Genomic DNA, 20,308 nt, shown 5'->3' with positions numbered 1-20,308 from the left:
AAAGGCTCATTTAGTCCAGAGTGGGCCTTACTGTGTGTGAAAGTAAACTGGCCTCTATTGTCCTTCAGGAAGATGGTTCCACACCCTGTGTAAGCTTCACAGCTTGCAGAATGTGGACACGCCCTGGTGTAGAGGGAAGCTGCTCACACAGCTGCCGCTGTGTACCCACATCTTTCTGAGGATGCTATTTACTCCTGAGAGTTCTACGAATTCGCTTTGCCTCTGGGCACCTCAGTGACTGTCTTCTAAGAACCCAAGAGCAGATACTATCCTCGAGAAATATTAAGACCAGATCAGGGTGGATCCCAACTGGGATCAGGAGTCTGGGATTGACCCACAACGTGGCTGTCCACGCCACGGAGGATAAAGATGGCCTCACTGTGGAGAGGCTGGCCAGACAGAGATAATCATAGCAGTGACAGCTCTGCCAGCCACCTGAGGACCATCCACCGAGCAGGGGAGTGGCTCACAACACACCGGACACGAATCTGAATCCACCATGCACACACCCTTGGGAGAAAAGTTAGAACCAGCACCGAAACGCACAAAAGCAGAGGCACAGCCTTCCGGTTCCCTCTACTGAGCATGTGCACACCCCGAGTTACAGCTCTTAATTGCCACATTGGGTTCTTGTCCTTTGCCGAGTCATTCTTACCGATGGGACTGGTTGTGGAGGTTCAGCGACCCTGTCTGGTACATCTCCTCCAACTGCTTCCTGTTCCCAAAGTATAGGGCGAGGTCGGTGGCGATGATGGCTTTGCGGATGATCTCCAGCACCTGCTCGTACTCGCTGGAGCTCAGGGTGGAGAAGATATTGTGCCCTTCCAGCTGCAGAGAGACCAGAGGACCACCACCAATAGCACCCACACTCAGGTTTCGAGGCATCTCCAGCTATTTGAAACGTTGTGGACAGCAATGCCGAGTGCCACCCTAATGACAAACTCAGGGAAATGGGGTCTGCTTCATTGCAATGATAGAGGTACCACTTATGTGGGCCATTTTACCCAGAGGATACCACTTGCTACCACAAAACCCAAGTGACGTTGTTGCTCTACCTTATTTTGGTGTGTTTTTATGGTGATGGGGCTGATGGTATGAACTTGTGGCACTGCCTGCGGGGCTTTCTTAGGCCAGTTAACTTCAGTAAGCTTCATACACTACCGAAACACACACTTAGAAAGGTGCCTCTAGCCTCAAACACTTCAGGTCACACTGTGACTAGTAATCTCCCTTCCTGTAGCTCAGGAGAAGCGGGCACATTAGACACAGTGCAGCAATATCCAATTGGAAGAGAAAAATCTCAAGGGGCAAGAAAGCAGCCCAAGGGGCATCAGCACAGAGGAACAGGGATAACTAACGGCGTACAAGACTGTGCCTCCAAGCTATGTGGGGGTACCGTGGAATAGTATTACCAGAGAAGGAATGCCCCACATTGAGCCAGAAACACAGGAGACCCTTGCTTCAGCAGAGGGCACAGTTTGGGGTTTATAGGTGGGTAGTAGACACTGTGGCCCCACAGTAGGCAGAAGCCATTCACAAAATACTTGAGTACCAAGTGGAAGCCAGGGGCTGTTTGAGGGAGGATATATTCATGGAAGGTGAAGGTGGGAGAACAGACTACAGGTTAAACAAAAGTGAAGAGGCAGATGGAGGGTCTGTGCTGAGGGCACAAAGGCTTAAGCTTGGAGGGGTCCAGAAGTGTGGGAATAGCCCAAAGTTAAGTATGGTGGTTTGAAGCCACCCATGGGCTCATAGGAAGTGGCAATACTGGGAGATGTGACCCTGTTGGAGTAGGTGGCCTAGTTAGAGGAAGTGTGTCACTAGGGATGGGCTTTGGGGATTCAGAAGCCAGCTCTGTCTCCCTGTCTCTCCTTCTGTTTCTGTCTCTGTCTTTCTCTGTCTCTCTGTGCGCCCCTCTCCCTCCCTCCACCCCCTTCTCTCTCTGCCTGCAGCTCCACATGGAGAACTCTCCGTTCCTCTAGCACCATGTCTGCCTGCCATCTTTCCTGACTTGATGACAGTGGACTCAACCTCTGAACCTGTAAGCCAGCCCCAATTAAAGGCTCTCCTTTATAAGAATCACACTGGTCACAGAGCCTCTCCGCAGCAGTAGATCAGTGGCTAAGACGTAAGAAAAAGTCATATGGAAACCTACTATTTAACAATACAATTAAAAATATAACCGGGGGGGGGGATGAAAGTAGAGTGGGGAGGGAAAATCAGAGGGAGAGGGGAAGCCTGGGGTGTGGAGGGTGTGTGTGTGTGTGTGTGTGTGAGCCTAGGATGTGGGGGATGGGGGAGAACAGAGAGGAAGGGTAATAGGTGGGTTAGCCTAAACTTTCTGGAAACTGAATAATTAGTAAGCTAACTTTAAAATATGAAATTTTTAACAAGAGTTCTGCATGGGTGGACAGTGCCTCTTCCAGAAGCCATAGGCTATTAACAAAACCACCTCGCCAGATATGGAACCGCTTCCCTACCAATTATTTTGGTCAGGGTGACCTCAGAGGTCTCTAAAATGACTGCCAATGCTATCGGTCACCCACATGACTAGCCCAGTGAAGACCCTGTCACTGAAGACACCAAGAAAAATCATGTCGGATCTTAAAACCTGCTCAGCATTGTGGCTGTAAACCTCAGACGGCACAGTAGACTTCAGCTGCTGCCTGCAGAGTAAGCTGTGGAGCTCTTTCTCCCTTCTCTCCTCTCGGAGCAGTAGCACCCCATAGGAATCTTCTCCAGCCAGGGGCAGGAGCATGTGCGGAAGCTAGGCAGGCTCACCTGAAGGATGGACACCGTCTGGGAGAAGTGGTGTTGCTCCATGGTGGAGGTGGAGTACAGCGCCGCCAGGGGGTGGTCGAACTTCTGCAGGTAGCTGTTACTGAAGCCCCTGTGGTCCAGGTCATGGCACAGACACGCAATTAGCAGGCCTTTGCGCTTGGAGAGGGGAGAGCATGGAGATGTGATTACAACCTGGTAGGGCATCACCTGGAGACTCACAGCTTACAATCACACCACAGTCTCTTCTGCCATGGATATATCCAAACTCTTACGAATCATTGGAATTAGAACCTTTTTTTGTGGACCAGCTCAGCTGTTCATACAGTGGGCAGCTCGGGTTTTTCTAGTTCTAACAAGGCCATCGCTATTCTCGGCCAATACGCACGACACGCAAATACAGGACACGTGAAAAGAGCATGCTGCACTGGGATAAGGAAAATGCCATGAAGCCCAAGAGAGTCCACCCTGTAATAAAGAGATCAGTCTAGGCCAGACACCAAAGGGGACTTGTGAGAAGACGACTGAATGCAACATGGTGTTTGGGAGGGTTGTGGTAGAAGAGCAGGACTGAGTTAGGTCATCAGCGTGCTGGAGACCTAGGGCAGGACCCAGGGTCCTCACTCAGACCTCATATTCCAGATGACAAGGGGTGGCATGAAGGGGCTCTGGGACCTCAGCGTCTGCAGCTAAGTGGCAGTTTTGGGAAACCGGTGATGTGTAAGGAGTTCACTGGGAAGGTGCTGAGACACCACTGAGAATGTTTGCAGAAATTGAGGAAAGGCAACAGAGGTGAGGGCCGGAAGGTAAAGGAGAGAAATATAAGAGGTGTGAATAAAGTCTGGATCCAGGCCCGCCAGTGGGCTCTCCTGACCGGCTGTGCAAAGCAAGGTGAGAAAGGCCAAGCATGGAGCCAGCAGCAGCTGTGGGAAATCCTGCAGGTGACTCAAGGGAGAGGATGGTCAGGGTCCAGCGAGGGCTGTGAAAGTCTGAAGTGGTGGGCAAGGTGGAAACTGAATAAGCAGCTGTTAGCAGCTCAAACTAGCCTTGAGCAGAAGAAGTGCCAAAGTTCACCAAGGCTCTGTGAGAAGGGAGGAAAGCACAAGCCTGAGCCATTGGGACTCCAACTTTAAGGAGACTGAGGAGAGAGAGTTAACACAAAGGTTCCCCAAAGCAAGCCGAGGAAAGAGCTGTGGAGAGCTGTGAACTGCACAAAAGGGGTCACACAGAGAAAAGGAAAATGTCGCAAGGCTCCCCAAGTAGAATAGAATACAAATTCCGATAGAATAGAAAGCTATTCATATGTGAAAAAGAAATGCACATTTCATTTGAATCTTTTAAAGGAAATAGTAAACAATATATCTAGGTTCTGCTACAGCTAAAGATTATTTTAGGAAACGAATCAGAAAACAAAAAAAGAAAAAACCCAAGACTATAGCTTGCTCCTTCGCATGCCTCTCTGTGTGACTGTAGTATATGTGCATAGGAGGTATATGTATATGTGTGGGAGGGTATGTGATAAGGGCATATCAGATGGGGGATACACATACTTGCGTTCACATATTGGTTGGTGTGTCCATGTGGAGGCCTGGGACGGACCCTGGATGCCCTGCCTTGCTACTTTCTTATTTATTCCTTTGATACATATCACTCACTGGAGCTAGGCTGCTGGCCAGGAAGCCCTATAGATCCTCCTGTCTCTGTCTCCCACAGTGTTGGGGTTAAACTGTGCATGACCACGCCCAGCGTATGTGGGTGCTGAGATCTGGATTCAGGCCCCTAGGGCTTGTCTAGTAAGAACTCTCACCTGCTGAGCCACCTTTCCAGCCCCGCTTTTTACTTTGTCTGAGGTGGTAATATTTTTTTCCACTTCTGGAACCCACCTTCCATGATTTCTGTTCCAACTATGAACTTGGTCTGTCAGGGTGGCAAGGGGTCCGAGAAGACCTACTTTGAATGTGAGCTTATGTTAGAGGTGACGGTGGCTAATCTTGGTAGTCAGAAATGTGATATTTTCAAGGAGAAAAGAGGCCTTGGTTTGTGGTGTTAGTGGCCCTACAAGGCTGGGAGCTCAGAGGGCCGAGCTTAGGTCTGGTTCCTAGTGGGCTCGGCATCACTGATGCGTACACACTAGTTCCCTGCACTCAGTACTTGGCTGGGAGCGAACTGTGCTGGCTGAATGGACAAGAAGGCGCCAACCCTTGTGACTCTGAGATTGCAAAATCTTCCAGCTTGGCACTAGCTCTGAGGATTTGGTGCCTGGGAAGATAGCTGTGTGCTTTAAGGCCTGTTCCCTTGTTCTGGAGGAGACCAAAAGGCACTAATGTCTTAATGGTACCGACAACTCAGTGTTTGCAAATCATCCAGATACATCTACATTCTTCAGGGCATATGGACAACAAGGGAAAAAACAATCATCCAAGCCAAGCAGTGGTGGCCCACGCCTGGAATCCTAGCACTAGGGAGGCAGAGGCAGGTGGAACTCTAAGTCACAGGCCAACATAGACTACAAGGTGAGTTTCAAGACAGCCAGGTTTACACACAAAAGTCGTGTCATGAAAAAACAAAAAGAAAGAAAAAGAAATAAAGAAGAAAAATTCACCTCATTAAATACACACAAGACCTATTAGCTTTAATAAGGAAGAAAGGCCAAACAATACACACACACACACACACACACACACACACACACACACACACTTCCTTTGTGGGGTATTTGGGTACAGGTGAAATTTCTAGGTCAACATTTCCAATAAAGTATGATATGTGTCTGAGTACTAGTGCTAAATCCATGTAATGAATGCATTTTGACAGGGGCATTGCAGCACTGCGGTTGGCTGGTAGGAAGATATGTACACCTACCTCGAGGTCTGTGAAGAGGCCATTGTTGTTTTGAAGTATGGCATACATGCAGTGTGCCACCGTGACTGCATGCTTCCAGTTGTGGTAAGGAACCCGCCGATAGTTCTTCTTCACAGACATGATAAAACGGCACAATTTTTCAAGTTCAAAACTGTGTGGAGAAGAGACTGTATGACAAGGCCAGCATAGCAGCATGCATTTCAGGAGAGCATCTAACTGAGGTGTTTACTGTCTGTTCCCTCACACACCTGTGGGCTCCCTCACACACCTGTGGACTCCCTCACACACCTGTGGGCTCCCTCACACACCTGTGGGCTCCCTCACACACCTGTGGGCTCCCTAACACACCTGTGGATTCCCTCACACACCTGTGAGCTCCATCACACACCTGTGAACTCCCTCACACACCTGTGGACTCCCTCACCTGTGGGCACCCTCACGCACCTGTGGGTTGCCTCTCACATCTGTGGGTTTCCTCCTGGCCAACCATATGTTCTACAGTCACTTCTACTTCCTGCTCCTTCTATAGCCAGAAAACAGCAAGAAAAGCAAGCCCAACTCTGATAGCTCCATTCTTCCAGTCAGCATGCAGTCCACCCCAACTTATTCTCCATAAGTTTCTTGTATTTACAAGCATTTCCTATGGTCCAGAGGGCTCAGAAGGCCATGTATGGCATCCTCCTGGCCAAGAGCATCCTCAGCTAAGAACTTCTAAGAGGCTTACTTAGAGCTACAAATGCTGAGCATAGATTATAACAATTGTCTCTGCATCTGACTATGCTTCTAGAGGGAATCCAAGGTGCTAAGGGACACTCATGTTGCAGCAGCCACATCCAAATGTTCATACAGTACATGAAGGAGGAGGACACCAATACTATTGCACCTGACAAACCATCTATAATGGGACTGAGGCCCTCTTCTGGTGTGTCTGAAGACAGCTACAGTATACTTATGTAAATAAATAAATTAAAAAAGAAAAGCTCAATGTCCTGGAAATACAAAGTCTGGCCTCTTACGACTTCCAGCCCAACCCTCAAATATCTATTAAACAATCAGCGCTGCTAGTCCTGCACTTGCAATTGATTAAAGTAGAGAAGACACAAGGCTCAAGAAGACGGGTAATGTCATTCCAGAAAAACTAAAAGGCTCTGCAGGCATGGAGACAGGAGGGTGTGGTTAGTCCAAAACATGACCATTTAGAACGTGAGCAAATACAGCCGTACATTTTCAACTTGTGTGAGCAAGACAGAAACCATCACACATAAAGTCACAAAGCTACGTCAGACATGGCAGATGCAGAGGGTGACAGCCTGTGGTTGCTGTCAGACTTCCTAAAAGACTTTTGTGTGAATGCTCCAGGCATGCACAATATCCAAACACCCTGCTTTAAGCTTGGACCCCACCTCCTCTGCTGCACAGCCTAAACAACATTCATTGCTATTTGGAATATGGGACATGTTAATGGGAAATGCTAGCATTTCTGTTACATTTAGAGTACCCATTTCTGGGACAAAACCTAGACGCGAGGCTGCTGTGGCTATGGCCAAAGTGGCCAGGAAGACAACAGTCTCTGGAGCACTTGGAAAAGCTGCACGGTTGTACAAGCTCAGTCGGTTTTTATTTAACTGTTTATTAAAATGTCGTATTTTACCACAGTTATACAATGATCCTGGCTAGGTGAAAGTGGGCAAAGGAGGTCCTCCCCCCGCCCCCATTCAAAAGGAATCCCACAGGTTGTTCATACCAGGATGTCCCACAAGACCGATGGATCATGTAGACAAAGATCCCAGGCCACATGTTCTCGAAAGGACCAATGTCAAAGTGGAATCTGAAATCAGAGGAGAGTAGTAGGTCATTGGGTGCAATTAGGACGGGTGCAGCAGTGGGCTCTAATCTCTTCTTCACTCAACAGTGAGGAGACATGGGCGGTCTGTCCCCGCCCCTGCCTTCCCTGCAAACACCTGGCTGAGTGGAAGGGTTCCTGCAGGAGTCTATTTAAAAGGCTGCCATCAGTGTTCCCAGTGCATATGTAGCACACGGTCTGGGGGACCTTAGCAGCAGCAGCCTTGCGGCTAAGCTGAAACAGGACCTCAGTCAGTGTAATGCCTAGAGTTAATGTGCTAGAACTGTGTTCTCATTTAATAACATAACTACTGACCCCCAACCAGGATGACGGGTGTGGTGAAGGAGTGTATTTTCAATGACAAGGCAAACGCCAGCATGAGAACAGGGTGACTGCTGTAGGCACAGTCACCACTGGTCTGGCCTCTCCAACTGTATTGTCCAAGCACTGGCAATGGAGTAGAAAAATGGAACAAATTATTACTAAATTTTTTAATATAACTTGGAAATTTAGATCTGTATGTGACATTAAATGCCATTTTGAATATGGGATGGAGGATGAGTAAAGAAAGAATAGTATTTAGGTTACTGGTTTCAAGTTTAGTTCAGGTTTTGTTATTGTTGATGTTTAAGACAAGGACTCCCTATACACCCTGGCTGGTCTTTGACTCTTGGTCCCACTGCCTCGGCCTCTGACTGCCGCCATCCTGGGCTTGATCAGCCACACCGGGCTTCAATTTCAGATTTTCCTATCTGAGGATACCAGAGGGAGTGACACATGAAACCACATATGAGGGTCCACGGTGACCGTGGCTCTCACTCCACAATCCATTTTGCTTTTGTTCCCGAGAAAACAAAGTGAGACGCTCACAGCTCGATGTCCCGGCAGATGCGTGCTGGTAGGTTGAAGCGCATGAGGCCTTGCCACTCCTCGGAGGTGCAGATGCTGTGGTAGGAAAGCTTCTCCATGGTAACCCTGTAGATGCATTCTGAGTGGCGGATCCTGTGGTACATCTGCAAGGCAGGAGGAGTGTGAATGGGGCCTCCTTAGAACAATAGGGGCCGTACTTCAGCGTTGGGAGTTCAGATGGGAGCTGACGTTTGTGAGACTCGCCACTGCTCACCGTCTAGACACACTGCAGCTGTGCAGACAGACAGCCTTGGAGGGACAGCACTCACATGACTTACATCATCCTTAACAAATATCTTACCACACACCGCCTCAGGGAGAGAAATCACCGCCTTTTCTGTAATGCCTTATAGTAGTATATTTTCATTTCAGTAATACAAGCGCTGAGAACAAAATGTGTATGCATTATCAGTAAATGAATGGCCTTACAATTTTAAATAAAATAAGGTGTTCCGTACTTCTGCATCTGTTAAAACAGACACTTCACTAGTAACATGTCACCCAGAATACCAAGCTAACGCTCTTGGAAGGAGTTTGTTTCGTTCCCTGATTTAATTGTATTTTTTGTTCTATTAAGTGAGTTTGGGGTTTTGCCAGGTTTAGATCAATGAATCCAAATGTGTAACAGATTTGGATGATGACGATATGGTTTGTGTCCATGGAGTAGACACACGAACAGATGGCTACACGAATGAACCATTCAGGGCTTAGCATGCAGCTAGTGGTGAGGTGTGCCACCTCATCTGGAGGGAGGGGCTGGGTGGGAAGGTTCTTGAAAATAAATGGACACATTTTTCTGGCCTATTGAATTAGTAAGACCATGTGCACTTGTATACATACAAAATGGTTTTATAAATAATACAAATAATAAATATATGATATAGAATATATATAATAAATATATAATATATACATGTATATATGTATATGTATACACACACACATATATATGTATACATATACGTATGAGAGAAATAAAATTTAAAAAGCAATGGAGCCAGAGAAAAGACCAATGTTTACATGTGTGAATTAGTAATATGAGATTAATTTGAAGAGAAATTATAGGGAAAAATGAGCCCTTCACAAGTATTAATGCATGTCATTAATAGTTTCTTCAATAGTTCACACATTGCTGTGACACCAGTACAGGGCAGCTTGCTTTCTATATACAAGATTACACATACATCGATATATACAAGCTCTATGTAATAATATGAATGAAGATGAGATGCATCAAGAGTTAAGATGTCCTTTATGTCAAACTTTGAAACTATTCACCACAATTCTTAGCAATCTGGCATAGACCACAGCTTTCTAAACTGTGGGTTGTGACCCCACATTAAGGGGGGAGGGGTAGCTGTAGTACACAATAGGCTGTTATAACACACAACAATAGAAAATTCATTACAATTCAAATGCATCGCAAATCTGAGGTGTTTGTTAACAAGTTTGCCTGCGAAGCATCTCACAGCTTCGCTGCAGCCATGGTTTCAAATGCACAAACAACATACTTTGCTCTGTGCATGATAGCACAACTGCTTTTATAAAAACATGGTGGTTTAACTACAAGGGGAAATACAGAATTTGAATCATCACTCTTGGGTATGTAACAATCACATTAGCATAGTTTAGATTATGTTGTTGTGTCAATACTGCTAGTTAAGTTGTTGTTGACTACTTTTATAAAAAATCATTCAATTACTTTTGGCTTGTGCTTAGTATAGATTTATCAACAATTTCTGAAATGGTCTGAATGCACTTCTGCCGTTTTCTGCCGTATGTTTACATAAAGCAGTGTCTTCCTGTCCTCAGGTTACCACTAAGAGTAGCATCTGTGTGACGCCATAGACACCTGACCCTAGCTAGACTCCTTCCTATCCCTAGCTCCCACTAGGACCTGGGTGAACCATCCACACAGCACCCATGTTAGATTATAGACACATGGCCCAGGACCCTCTCCCCAGGCTCAGACTGGCCTCAGCAGCACCTGACTGAGGCCACATACCCACAACTCCAAATCCTTAGCCACCCTTAGGCTCCTGCTATGACCTGAGGGAACTTGGGTAGCCAAGGCACCTGCCCAAGTAACCTATGACCTTCTGGCAAATAAGACAGCTAGCCTGACTGGGGTCACCCAAGTTATTTCAACCACAAACAAGCTCTGACTGTTCCATGACTGAGCTCTGGGTATAACCTAATACATCCTAAACCAGGTGATATATAGCAATACCAAACTTAGACCCAAATGTCCACTCAAATGGGCCAGCAATTCATGCTAAAGATGTACCTGACCAACTCTAGATATACAAATCACAATGCAGAATATAATATGTCTGCCACTCATGCTACCAACCCCCATTGTAATGACCCCATGAAAGCCACCTAGAATAAATAACAAGGAATCCAGAAGAATAACTGTATATTCAGAGAATCAATGAGAACATAATTGTCTAGATACATCTAAAGAGGTACAGGAATGAGTCCCCAAATTAATTCTAGGAGAATGCAAACAAACGACTGAATAAGTCAATCAGAATGCAAACTTAGAATCAATAGAGAGAGAAAAATACTGCAAAATACAGGAATGAGGTGAGGCTGGAAGGAAAACACTCAATAAGGCAAATGGAAGCTTAGTGGAGCCTCACTGACAGCACAGCTTGTGTGCAACCCAGCCTGAGAGTCCTGGAGACAAGGTCAGATCACTCGGTCACAGAAAATGGTAGGTAGAACACAAGATAGGTCATGGGAGACACTTGGGACACCACAGAAAGATCAAACCTAGGGACCATAGACATAGGTGAAGAAGAACTCCATGCCAAAGGCACAGAAAAAATTTCAGTCAAATCACCAAAGAGAAATTCTCAAATCTAGAGAGTAGGATGTCTATCCAGGTATGTGATGCTCAAGGGACAGTAAATGGATGGGGCTGGGAAAGAAGCTGCCCACGCTGCATTGCAGTCAAAACCAAACGTACAGAACAAGTAAAAGTACACCTTTTATACTTTATAAACTGGAACCCAGCTTCTTGGCTGATAAAATACTTAGTTGGGGGTTGCTCTAAATACCGATCTATATTCAGAGGGGCAACTGCACACAAAGGCGGGTCCATCAGGTGTCTATTTCAAAGAGTTCAAAGCCCATGGATGCATGCGGCTTTCTTTGAGAAAATAAATGGTTGCATTTATTTTCTCATTCATTGTTAGTAGCACCGGCAACTTCTGAAATGTTGCTCATCCCTTTAAATATTATCTTCTAGATGTCAAAATATTGACTCGTTTGTCAGGAGAGAGGGCAGCAGATTTGAAACGTGTCTTTCTGTGAAAGGAAATGTATAAATACTGAAAAAAAAAAAGTCAACATATGATCGAGGAACTGTCCACAAACCGCAAATCCACAGGCTGCGAGAATGGGAATGGGGACACGCGTGAAAGCTGCCTTACTAACAGCCTGAGGAGGAGCTTGCAAACACTGAATGCAGCACACAGCCGCTGCCTCTTTCTACACACAGGCAGCCACCTGTCACGGGACATTTGCCACCCTGGACAGGGCAGGACTGTGCGATGCGTGAGTCTTATTAGAGCCCCTCCACAACCAAAGAGCATGACATGGTACTCCATTGACAGTGTTCACCTGCAAACTCAAGCAGACACTTCCCTTATATCCTCCCAAACCTCTGTGGCCTCCTCCTGGCTTTCTGCCCAAGAGATGACCCACAGGCTCTGGCATGAAGGCCAATTATCCCTGCTATTCTCAGTATTCAGTGCAGTTCAGCATGCCCTGTGGCCCAGCCTGATTCAACGATGAAGGTGCAAGTAGAGGGAGCTGCACTCGATCTAAAGGTCAAAACACAGTAGTTACAGATACTTTACACGTGACATCATCACATCCCCAAAGTCCTATTTCTGTCACTCGCTGTCTTATACAAGATAGTAGCCAACAATCTGGTTGAAGGTTTTTCTCATCTTTTTCATTCATAACATTATAATGCAAATATATTAAAGCATATCATTATGTTATAATTTTTTTATTCATGTATTTTTTCATCATTTGATGTTGTGCTTACTCTAAAATTAATTACTACATAAATTACCTTAATTTCATCCAAAAAGTAAATGAGTTTTGGACATGTTTGACATTTCCCATTTGGCAAATAACCTTCGATATGAACATTAGAAAATAATACAGTCTAGGATCTCACTGCAGACTAAGGAAGACAGAAAAGTATATGTCTTGGGCTCTTTATCAGTTATTCACATACAATAACTGGGAGTTAATCTTGGACTCTGTGTTATCAGGAGGGACTTTTAGGAGAAGTGGCTGCTGTTGGTCTGGCACTGAAGTCGGTCTTGGGACATGGAAAATGGACAGGCCCTTAGAATCTCAGCATGAAGACAGCCTGGGAATGTGAGGGTGGCCTCCCTCTACTGCAAAGTAAAAGTACACCTTTTATACTTTATAAAATGGAACCCAGCTTCTTGGCTGATAAAATACTTGGTTGGGGGTTGCTCTGAAATACCGATCTATATACCAATTCCTCATGACAGTCCTGTGGCACTCACAGGTGGGCACCTTGTCTTTAATGTTCACAGTAGACACTGAGCCACTTCAGGCTGGAACGATTCTCAAGACTGCAGACTCTAGTCACATCCCTGAGTTGGATCTCTTTTCCAGTAACAAACTGCAGGCATGTAGGTGGGTTCCTTAGTTCTCTTTACCCAGGTCCCCATCTGTGAACTAAGGACACAGTAGTGAGCAATCACAAGGGGGTGTAAACAGCAGGTACTGCTGAATGGTGACAGTTCTGGTCTTTTAACATTGTGTATTGGTCTCAGACGACTATCAGCAAGGCATGCCACTCCATCACTCCGCCCTGGCTGCTCTCTTCCTCTGGTGAGGATCAAGAAATGTTTGACCTGAGTAACAATGGCCAACTACTATGCAGGGATCGACTGTGTCTCTCCTCATCTAACACCCCTGTGAGGAGCCTGAGTTGCCAGTAGTGGGAAATACACAACAGAAATCAGGAAACCCAGCACTGCTAGGCATTGACCCATGAAGTTACAGTTAGGTTAACTTTTTGGAGGTCTGAGGTATAAGCCACACTTTCTGATGAAAGTTAAGCATTTTCTCTACCACTGATTTCATTTGCATTTCAGATAACAAAAAATATATATTTTTAAAGATACATGCTTTCAGTGTGTTATTTTTCAATTGCATTAAATGATGTCATTATTAACACCAAATGGATCCGCTACACAAATCTTCAGACCAAACACACACTGTATAGAGTAAAAATTCATGCTACAGCAAGCCAAAGGAGCGCACACACCAGCAGAGGTGGCTAATCCCTAAGCGAACAAGTGAGGTAGGAAAGGGGCTGGGTTGTACGGAGCTGGAGATGCAAAACTGTTCTGAAGCAGGCAGGGTGTGGAGACCAAGACTCCACAATAGGTGACTGGGAGTCTGAAGCTTATGCTGCTCATTCACACGTGAACTTCAAGTGGCCCCCAAACAGTAAGAGCCTGGAGTACTTTCAAGGGGGATTAAGATGTCCTGGGTGTAGAACTCCAATGGGCAATTATCCAGGATAAATTATCTGGAGTCAGCAAATGAATAGGAAAAATAAGTAAGAAATACACGCGAGCAGATAACCCAAGGGGTGCCCTGCAAACGGAGAGATCAAAAGATGCTGCCCCCCCCTTAAACCACAGAACCCGGTGTCCCTCCTACAGCCCCCAGCTGGTCTACTCCACGGGCATGGCCACAGCACAAAGTCAACGAATGGGGTTTTTCCCTATTCTTTGCCCTCAGCCTGGAGATCTGAAATTTCCTTCTTGAAGACAGGCCCCAGCACACTCTGTATGTAGCACTAGGACGAGTTCCTCCCTTGCTCAAACTGAGTGGGGCACGTGTAAGGATTTTCTCCAAACTCTTCGCCCAGCCAAAGCATCAATAAAGTGGGAGCTGGCGATTTCTCTCCTGGGAGCATAGAGTTTATCTTTCAATGGGTTTCAATGGTCCCTCTGCAATCTTTGTCTTCATTTTTTTTTCCAGGAAATCCTGGAACCGAGCCTCCATCTTGATGAAAGGCATTTCAGCCTGTGCAGACCATTCAGCTGTCTGTCAAGCAATAAATTTGGACTTCATAAAACTGGTGGCAGCGATAACATACTGTATTGGAGCTGACTGGAATCCAAAGCAATGGGGCAGACTGCAGCTGCTAAAGACTAAGAACCCAGACATTATTGCCTACAGTCCTAATGCCAGTCCCCAGGGAAGCTGTCATCGCCACTCGCCTGCTGAGGAATCTCGGGATCAGAGGCATAAGCTAAAGACTTCTAGCATTTTTAAATGGCCATTTTCCATTAAAAGTACTTTTAATTATTAGTTAAGTTGACAAATGAAATGTAGGTACTGCCGGCCAGACATGCCCTTTAATCCCATCAGTGGGATGCCCTCTGATATGTCCAAAGGTAACTTAAGTAAGATGAGAGCATTCTGACTGTTATTCTGGTCCTTGTGTCCCTCCCTCTTCTTGGGGACAGACACCATAAACCAACAGGACTACAGAGCCTGATGACAGACCACACACCCAGTTTAGAGGCAACTGTGGGCCTGAGTCCCCAGGATCACATGAGTCTTGACTTAGTGACAGCCAATGAGTGGAGGCCATTTTATTCATAGAGAGCTTTTTCATACCTATGATCTCAGTAAACATGGATATTCTTCAGGAAGAAGTGAGGCTTTCAAGGAAGGAAAGGAGCTGACCTTGTCCAGTTACCTGCTTGGGGCAGTCGGGCAGCAAGGTGCCTTCCTACTGAAAACATGTCCAACACGGCAAGGCTGACTTGCTTAGAGGGTAGCAGGAGAGCTGGAAAGGGAGGCCCACACTCAGGCTGTGGCCTTCCCTTCTATAGATGCACAGAGGAGGGGCTCTGCTGCCATCTTCTTTGCAAGCTATAGCCTCTCCATTTGGTCTATGAGGATGCTCTGAAGGACATCCATACGTGCTCTCCTTTCTAACACCGTGGTCCAAGCCTAGGCGGCCAAGGTGAGGAGAAGAGATGCAGTTTCAGACCTTCTCTTGCACTTTCAGAGTTGAAGAAAAAAAAAAAAACTTCAAAAGCAAAATGATTGTTTTACATAAGGTTTTAGTGAGGAGAAGCACTTCAGCAATAAAGTCAAGATGAAGTTCACAGAGAGCTTGCAGCCACTCTGGGTGCATTAGTGAGGACATTCCCTCATGCCCCTTGAAGGCAAGGTGGCCCTGTCCTGGGAGCAGAGGGTGTGAACTGTACTGGGCTGTGGAGGCACACAGGACCTGCTGCTTTGGGAGATCAGCATGGGTGGGTGATGTGGGATTCCCCCAAAATAATCTAAGTCACTAAAGTGGTAACTCCCACTGGTGTACGACAGGGTACTTTGCTCAGAGTCCTAAAATTCCCTTAATTGCAGAACCACAATACCTCTACAGGATTATTAGTTTATGAATCCCTACATGTCCAACCCATTTAAAATAGAGCAACATAGAAAACAGATGCTAAATTTTAGGTATAAACTGAGCCTTGCTTTATTCCTCAGGCACAGAACGAAGTGGCCCAAGAGGACTAGATGTTGTCATTCGTGATGTTCACACACAGACATTAAACGGAACGCACGCACACATTTTCCTTACAGGCAGAACTTTCCTAGCCACTGGGGAGACACAAGTTGCTGCTGGTACCCTGCAGGGACTCCCTAATGTACCGCCTATGACAAACAGCAGACAACAGGTCCCCTTTTCCAGAAGACAGGAGATACAACCCCAGTGCTGCCATTTCATAGTACATGAACAATTCTTTTGGGACAAACTCATATCTTGAACTACACTCAAACTCTTGGGAGTTAGTTTTCTTTACAGGCTCTGTAAGATACTTCGTAAAGTAGGCGCAAGCAGGACTTCCTGAACATAGTTCACAGAGGAAATAGAAATGAAAAAAGAAAGACAAGAAAAAAAAATAGCCGGAGCTCAAAGTCACGTGAGTCCAGAGTCACACTTACGTTAGCACAGTGCAAGGCCAGTGCGCAGAAGACAGCAAACATCTTGAAGTTGTTCTCGTCTGTCTTGGAGAAGGCGCTACCGCTGATCTTGTTCACCATCTGCACCACGCCAATCACGCTGCCTCGGCTCACTATGGGCATACACAGAATGTTCCTCGTGGTGTAGCCTGTGTACAGGTCCACCTCCCTGTGGAAGTGAAAGGGATAGCCCCATTAGCCAGCAGGGAAGGGTGACAGACAACACATTCCAACAATCCTGGCATTGCTATGTAGCTGGTGTGCATGTGTTACCAACGGCTAGAGTGGAGTTGGGGATTTGAGGTGGTGTAAAAATGAGTGTCTTATTAAAAAATTTCACAAATATTTAGGCTTGTTTGATTGTGTTTCTTTCTAGGGCAGTCTCTCCTGGAGGCTCCTGGCCAGGGTCGGTGATCTGGGGGAAGTTTGGTAGACAGTATCTTCCTTTGAATTTGGTCAGAGCTTTGAGACTGGTAACTTGCTAAAGCATTTTAAGTGAGGATATTTACATTAAAATCTAGAGCAGGTATCGGCAACTACAGTTATCATCCTTGCAGGACAAGGCTACCTTCATCTGTGGACGCTCTACGTGAGCAGAGAGCTGGGCTCCCGACGTAAAACTCCTCCTTATGATGTCCTTCAGAGCAGAGGGTTTGCTGATCCCTGACCTGAGGAGATGGTCTCCGAAAACAAGGCTGAGTTTCCCAGAGTCAGGCACAGACCCAACGTGGTGGCTGTGCTTCAGTCCCCCGGGGCCTGGCTTCTCCTGCTTACCCATGCTATCCAAGAACCATCTGGCCCTTGCTGCTGGGCTGTCGTCTCTACCAAAGGCACATTTCACTTATCCACACTCCACTTAGTGGTCAGCATCATTGTTAATAGCTAGTTACTGGCTGTTTCAAGTAAGGCTGTTGGGGGTGGGGGGGGGGTGGTTATAGCTGAGTCTTTGGACAAATGATTTCATTTCCCTTGGAGCACCTATGTAGGAGGAGGGCAGACTAGTGGATCGCTCATGGTCAAAGCTGTACCTCTGTTTTCCCAAGAGGCTGCCTTATCATCTGCTGCCACCAGCAAAGCAAAAGCTCATGCCACCATCTCTGCCTTTTCCACCCCGATGCCAATCTTAAGATCTCAGCTGCTTGCCTGGTACACACCAGAAGGTGACCTGTTTATTCTCCATGTGTTGTTGAGTGGCTGTAAGTGCATCGTTTGTGGTGAAGCAGCCTACATGCTCTGTCCTGTATGGGGCTGCCTTGTATAGCCTAGATATACAGACAGTGGCATCACATGCTTTGCCCGTCAGTATCCCCCACCCCCCCTCACAAACACCTCAATCCATTGACTGCATTTTTGATTTTCTCAATAGTCTGACTCATAAATTTTCCATAAGGACTTTAAATGATGACAATTGATTTCAATATTTAGGCAGTCTAAGGACAAGCAAGCTTGCTTGGGGGAAACCTAAGGTTATTAGTATTCTTTGAGAATAGTATTCTTTGTTGGTAAAATATTAATACAGCTATGTTTCTATATGAGTCTTACATTCTCTGACACCCTATCATTAATCACAGGAAATGCCGCCAGCTGATTATACTGCTTTTAAAGTAAATCGGATGTATCATCTAAACACTGTTATTGTGTATCTGAAATATTGCTGTAACAGCCTCACCATCTACCTTGTGACTTCTAACTTCAAAGAACTGAATAAAACTTATTCTTTGATTTCGAGTTCTCCAGAGTCTCACGTGAATGAAAAATTCTTAATGCCCATCTTAATACTACACTCTAGCAATATCCCAGCTATGCGGCTAGCTCGGTTCCTAATTTGTGTGCAGCAAGGCTTCCAGAGCTCTTAGGAAAATTATCTGTAGTCCCAAGAAATGATTACAAGTGGGCAATCTCATACCATTTAGAAGAAGATGAAACTACGGCATAAAGAAATCAAATAACTGACCCCAGTTCCATCTATAGTGGATAAATGACAGGGCCTTAGTTCAAAACTGGACATGACAACCAAAAAACCAATTCCATATCCCTGTGTGGCAGCTGTAGAGCAGGCAGAGACAGAGAACAATGGGATGAAATCATGACATCACAGCCCCAGCCCCAGAAGCCCACAGCTGTCAGTTGACACTTGACACCCTGTGGAGCCCCAGCATGGAAGGCTGGCCTACAAATAGCCTCCAGCCATCATTCTGAAAGTGTCTGAGGACACTGACCACTGATAACCGACTGGGGCAGCGTGAACCAAGACTCCTTCAGAGAGGCTTCCGCCCAGTGGAACCTCAAAGGAGAAAGGACAAGGGCCGCACTCACCTGTTAAAGCGAGGGTCCGCGTAGGCATCGGGAATGTTCAAGACTTCGCCTGTTCTTGCCACTTGACCAGCAATCCCTTTCTCAATGGAAAATCTGCAGAAACAAAAAGGGAGGGCAGTGGTGATTACTCGGTCTTGTTGTAAAAGAGCTCTGAGGTATGTCATTAGCATCCGATAGTTGAATTGAGCCTCTTTTTAATTAGGAAATTAATTTTCCATTTATGTATCCTAAATAACCTTATGAAATATGTACAAGAAAGGCAGAAAATTACCCTGCAGTGATCACTCAGAACACTGTCTTAAGATGTAACGCATAGTAACTTGAGACCGTGCGACCATAAACTGAAACTGAAAACTTTGCAGCCTAGGCCTAGCGCCGCCTAACAACGGCAGCAAATCTTCTCACTAATTACAGCGTGCACATCTCTGTAGTGGACTTCTCACTGTGCTGGGCTCATTCCCTCGAGCGCAGACAGCCCAGCTCTGTTGCCCTGTTGTCTGTGATCCGTGCACTACACAGAAACAGGACAAAGGTGTTTTCATGCCTCTAATATGCTTGTTTTAAAAACAACCAGACTATACATAGGAACTGATTGTACTTAGTTATACTTTTGCAATAAAGCATCCCGCTGATAAATATTTGTCATGTTACTGTGTTAGAATCATAATGTGCTTATTTCAAAATTTAGCTAAATAAAAAAACCACATCAACAACTCACTCTATTTTTTTTTTTTTCAGAAACTCGAGAGGGCACTGACCCAAGACAGAATGAAAATATCCCCCCAAAGGACAGACCCTGCATGAAGTGCAAAGTCACCAGCCTCCTTGTTTTCTCCTGCTTTAAGGAGCACAAATTAGACATCACAAGCCATGCCAGAGTCTACTCATGACATGCACTTGTCTAACTTGCTCTGAGAGCCCTGGCATGGGGACTTTCCCTGAGCTCTTGGTTGCTCTTTCTCTACCCATGGAGAGCACAAGTCAGAGTGCTGGAGGCCAGCCTCAACTAGTTCTCACAGAGCCAGACAGCCTGGTTCTCTCCACTCCTGTTCCTGTACTTGTTAAAAAAAAAAAAAAAGAGCTAATAGCTCCACAGTTAGGCCCAACACCAGCCAGTGTGAGCCCCAAATTAAGCATGAGAAACCAGTTTAACCAGGTGACCATGACCAGACTGGCAAATCCAGAATATAACCAAACCAGTAAGTGAGCAAAATGTAAGATGCCCCACAGACTCCCAGAGTGCCCCCACATCAGCATTATATGACTATGTAACCCGGGATCAGTCAACCTAGAAATAGCTCGAAGTGCCAGGGCCGAGTGCTGACAGCTGGTGGCTGCTCACTTTGTCCCATGTCATTAGTTCCCCAACACGACAAAGTAGCCCAGTGGAAAACGCAGTAATTAAGTGTTGCGGTGTCTCGATAGAGAGTTTTATAGTGGTGATTGGAAGGCTCAGATGGACAGAAAGCAAGAAGAGGCCACCATTGAAAGGGACCTGACTTGTGCACATGACTCTTAACTCCTCCACCTTTTAGTGCTCCT

At 45.9% G+C, this 20,308-nt stretch overlaps 1 protein-coding gene across 11 annotated transcripts in view; it reads right to left on the bottom strand.

Moving 5' to 3' along the window:
* The window catches only part of Pde10a (phosphodiesterase 10A), a 461,462-nt gene that overhangs the window by 16,293 nt on the left and 424,861 nt on the right, over window positions 1-20,308 (bottom strand). For 10 of the 11 annotated variants that reach the window (XM_006523318.4, XM_017317460.2, NM_001290707.1 and 7 more), the window contains 7 exons: window positions 18,767-18,859; window positions 16,433-16,619; window positions 8,354-8,496; window positions 7,385-7,468; window positions 5,641-5,791; window positions 2,782-2,937; window positions 656-828 (listed from right to left, as the gene is read on the bottom strand). In XM_006523318.4, the coding sequence (XP_006523381.1) occupies window positions 656-828; window positions 2,782-2,937; window positions 5,641-5,791; window positions 7,385-7,468; window positions 8,354-8,496; window positions 16,433-16,619; window positions 18,767-18,859 (987 nt within the window). Of the gene's footprint in view, window positions 1-655; window positions 829-2,781; window positions 2,938-5,640; window positions 5,792-7,384; window positions 7,469-8,353; window positions 8,497-16,432; window positions 16,620-18,766; window positions 18,860-20,308 lie in introns of those variants that run through there. The other variant, XM_017317462.1, reaches the window with a different exon arrangement.

Source organism: Mus musculus, chromosome 17, assembly GCF_000001635.26.
Source record: "Mus musculus strain C57BL/6J chromosome 17, GRCm38.p6 C57BL/6J".
Lineage (NCBI taxonomy): Eukaryota > Metazoa > Chordata > Mammalia > Rodentia > Muridae > Mus > Mus musculus.
Note: the sequence above shows the minus strand (reverse complement) of the source record. Positions and strands in the feature narration are given on the sequence as shown.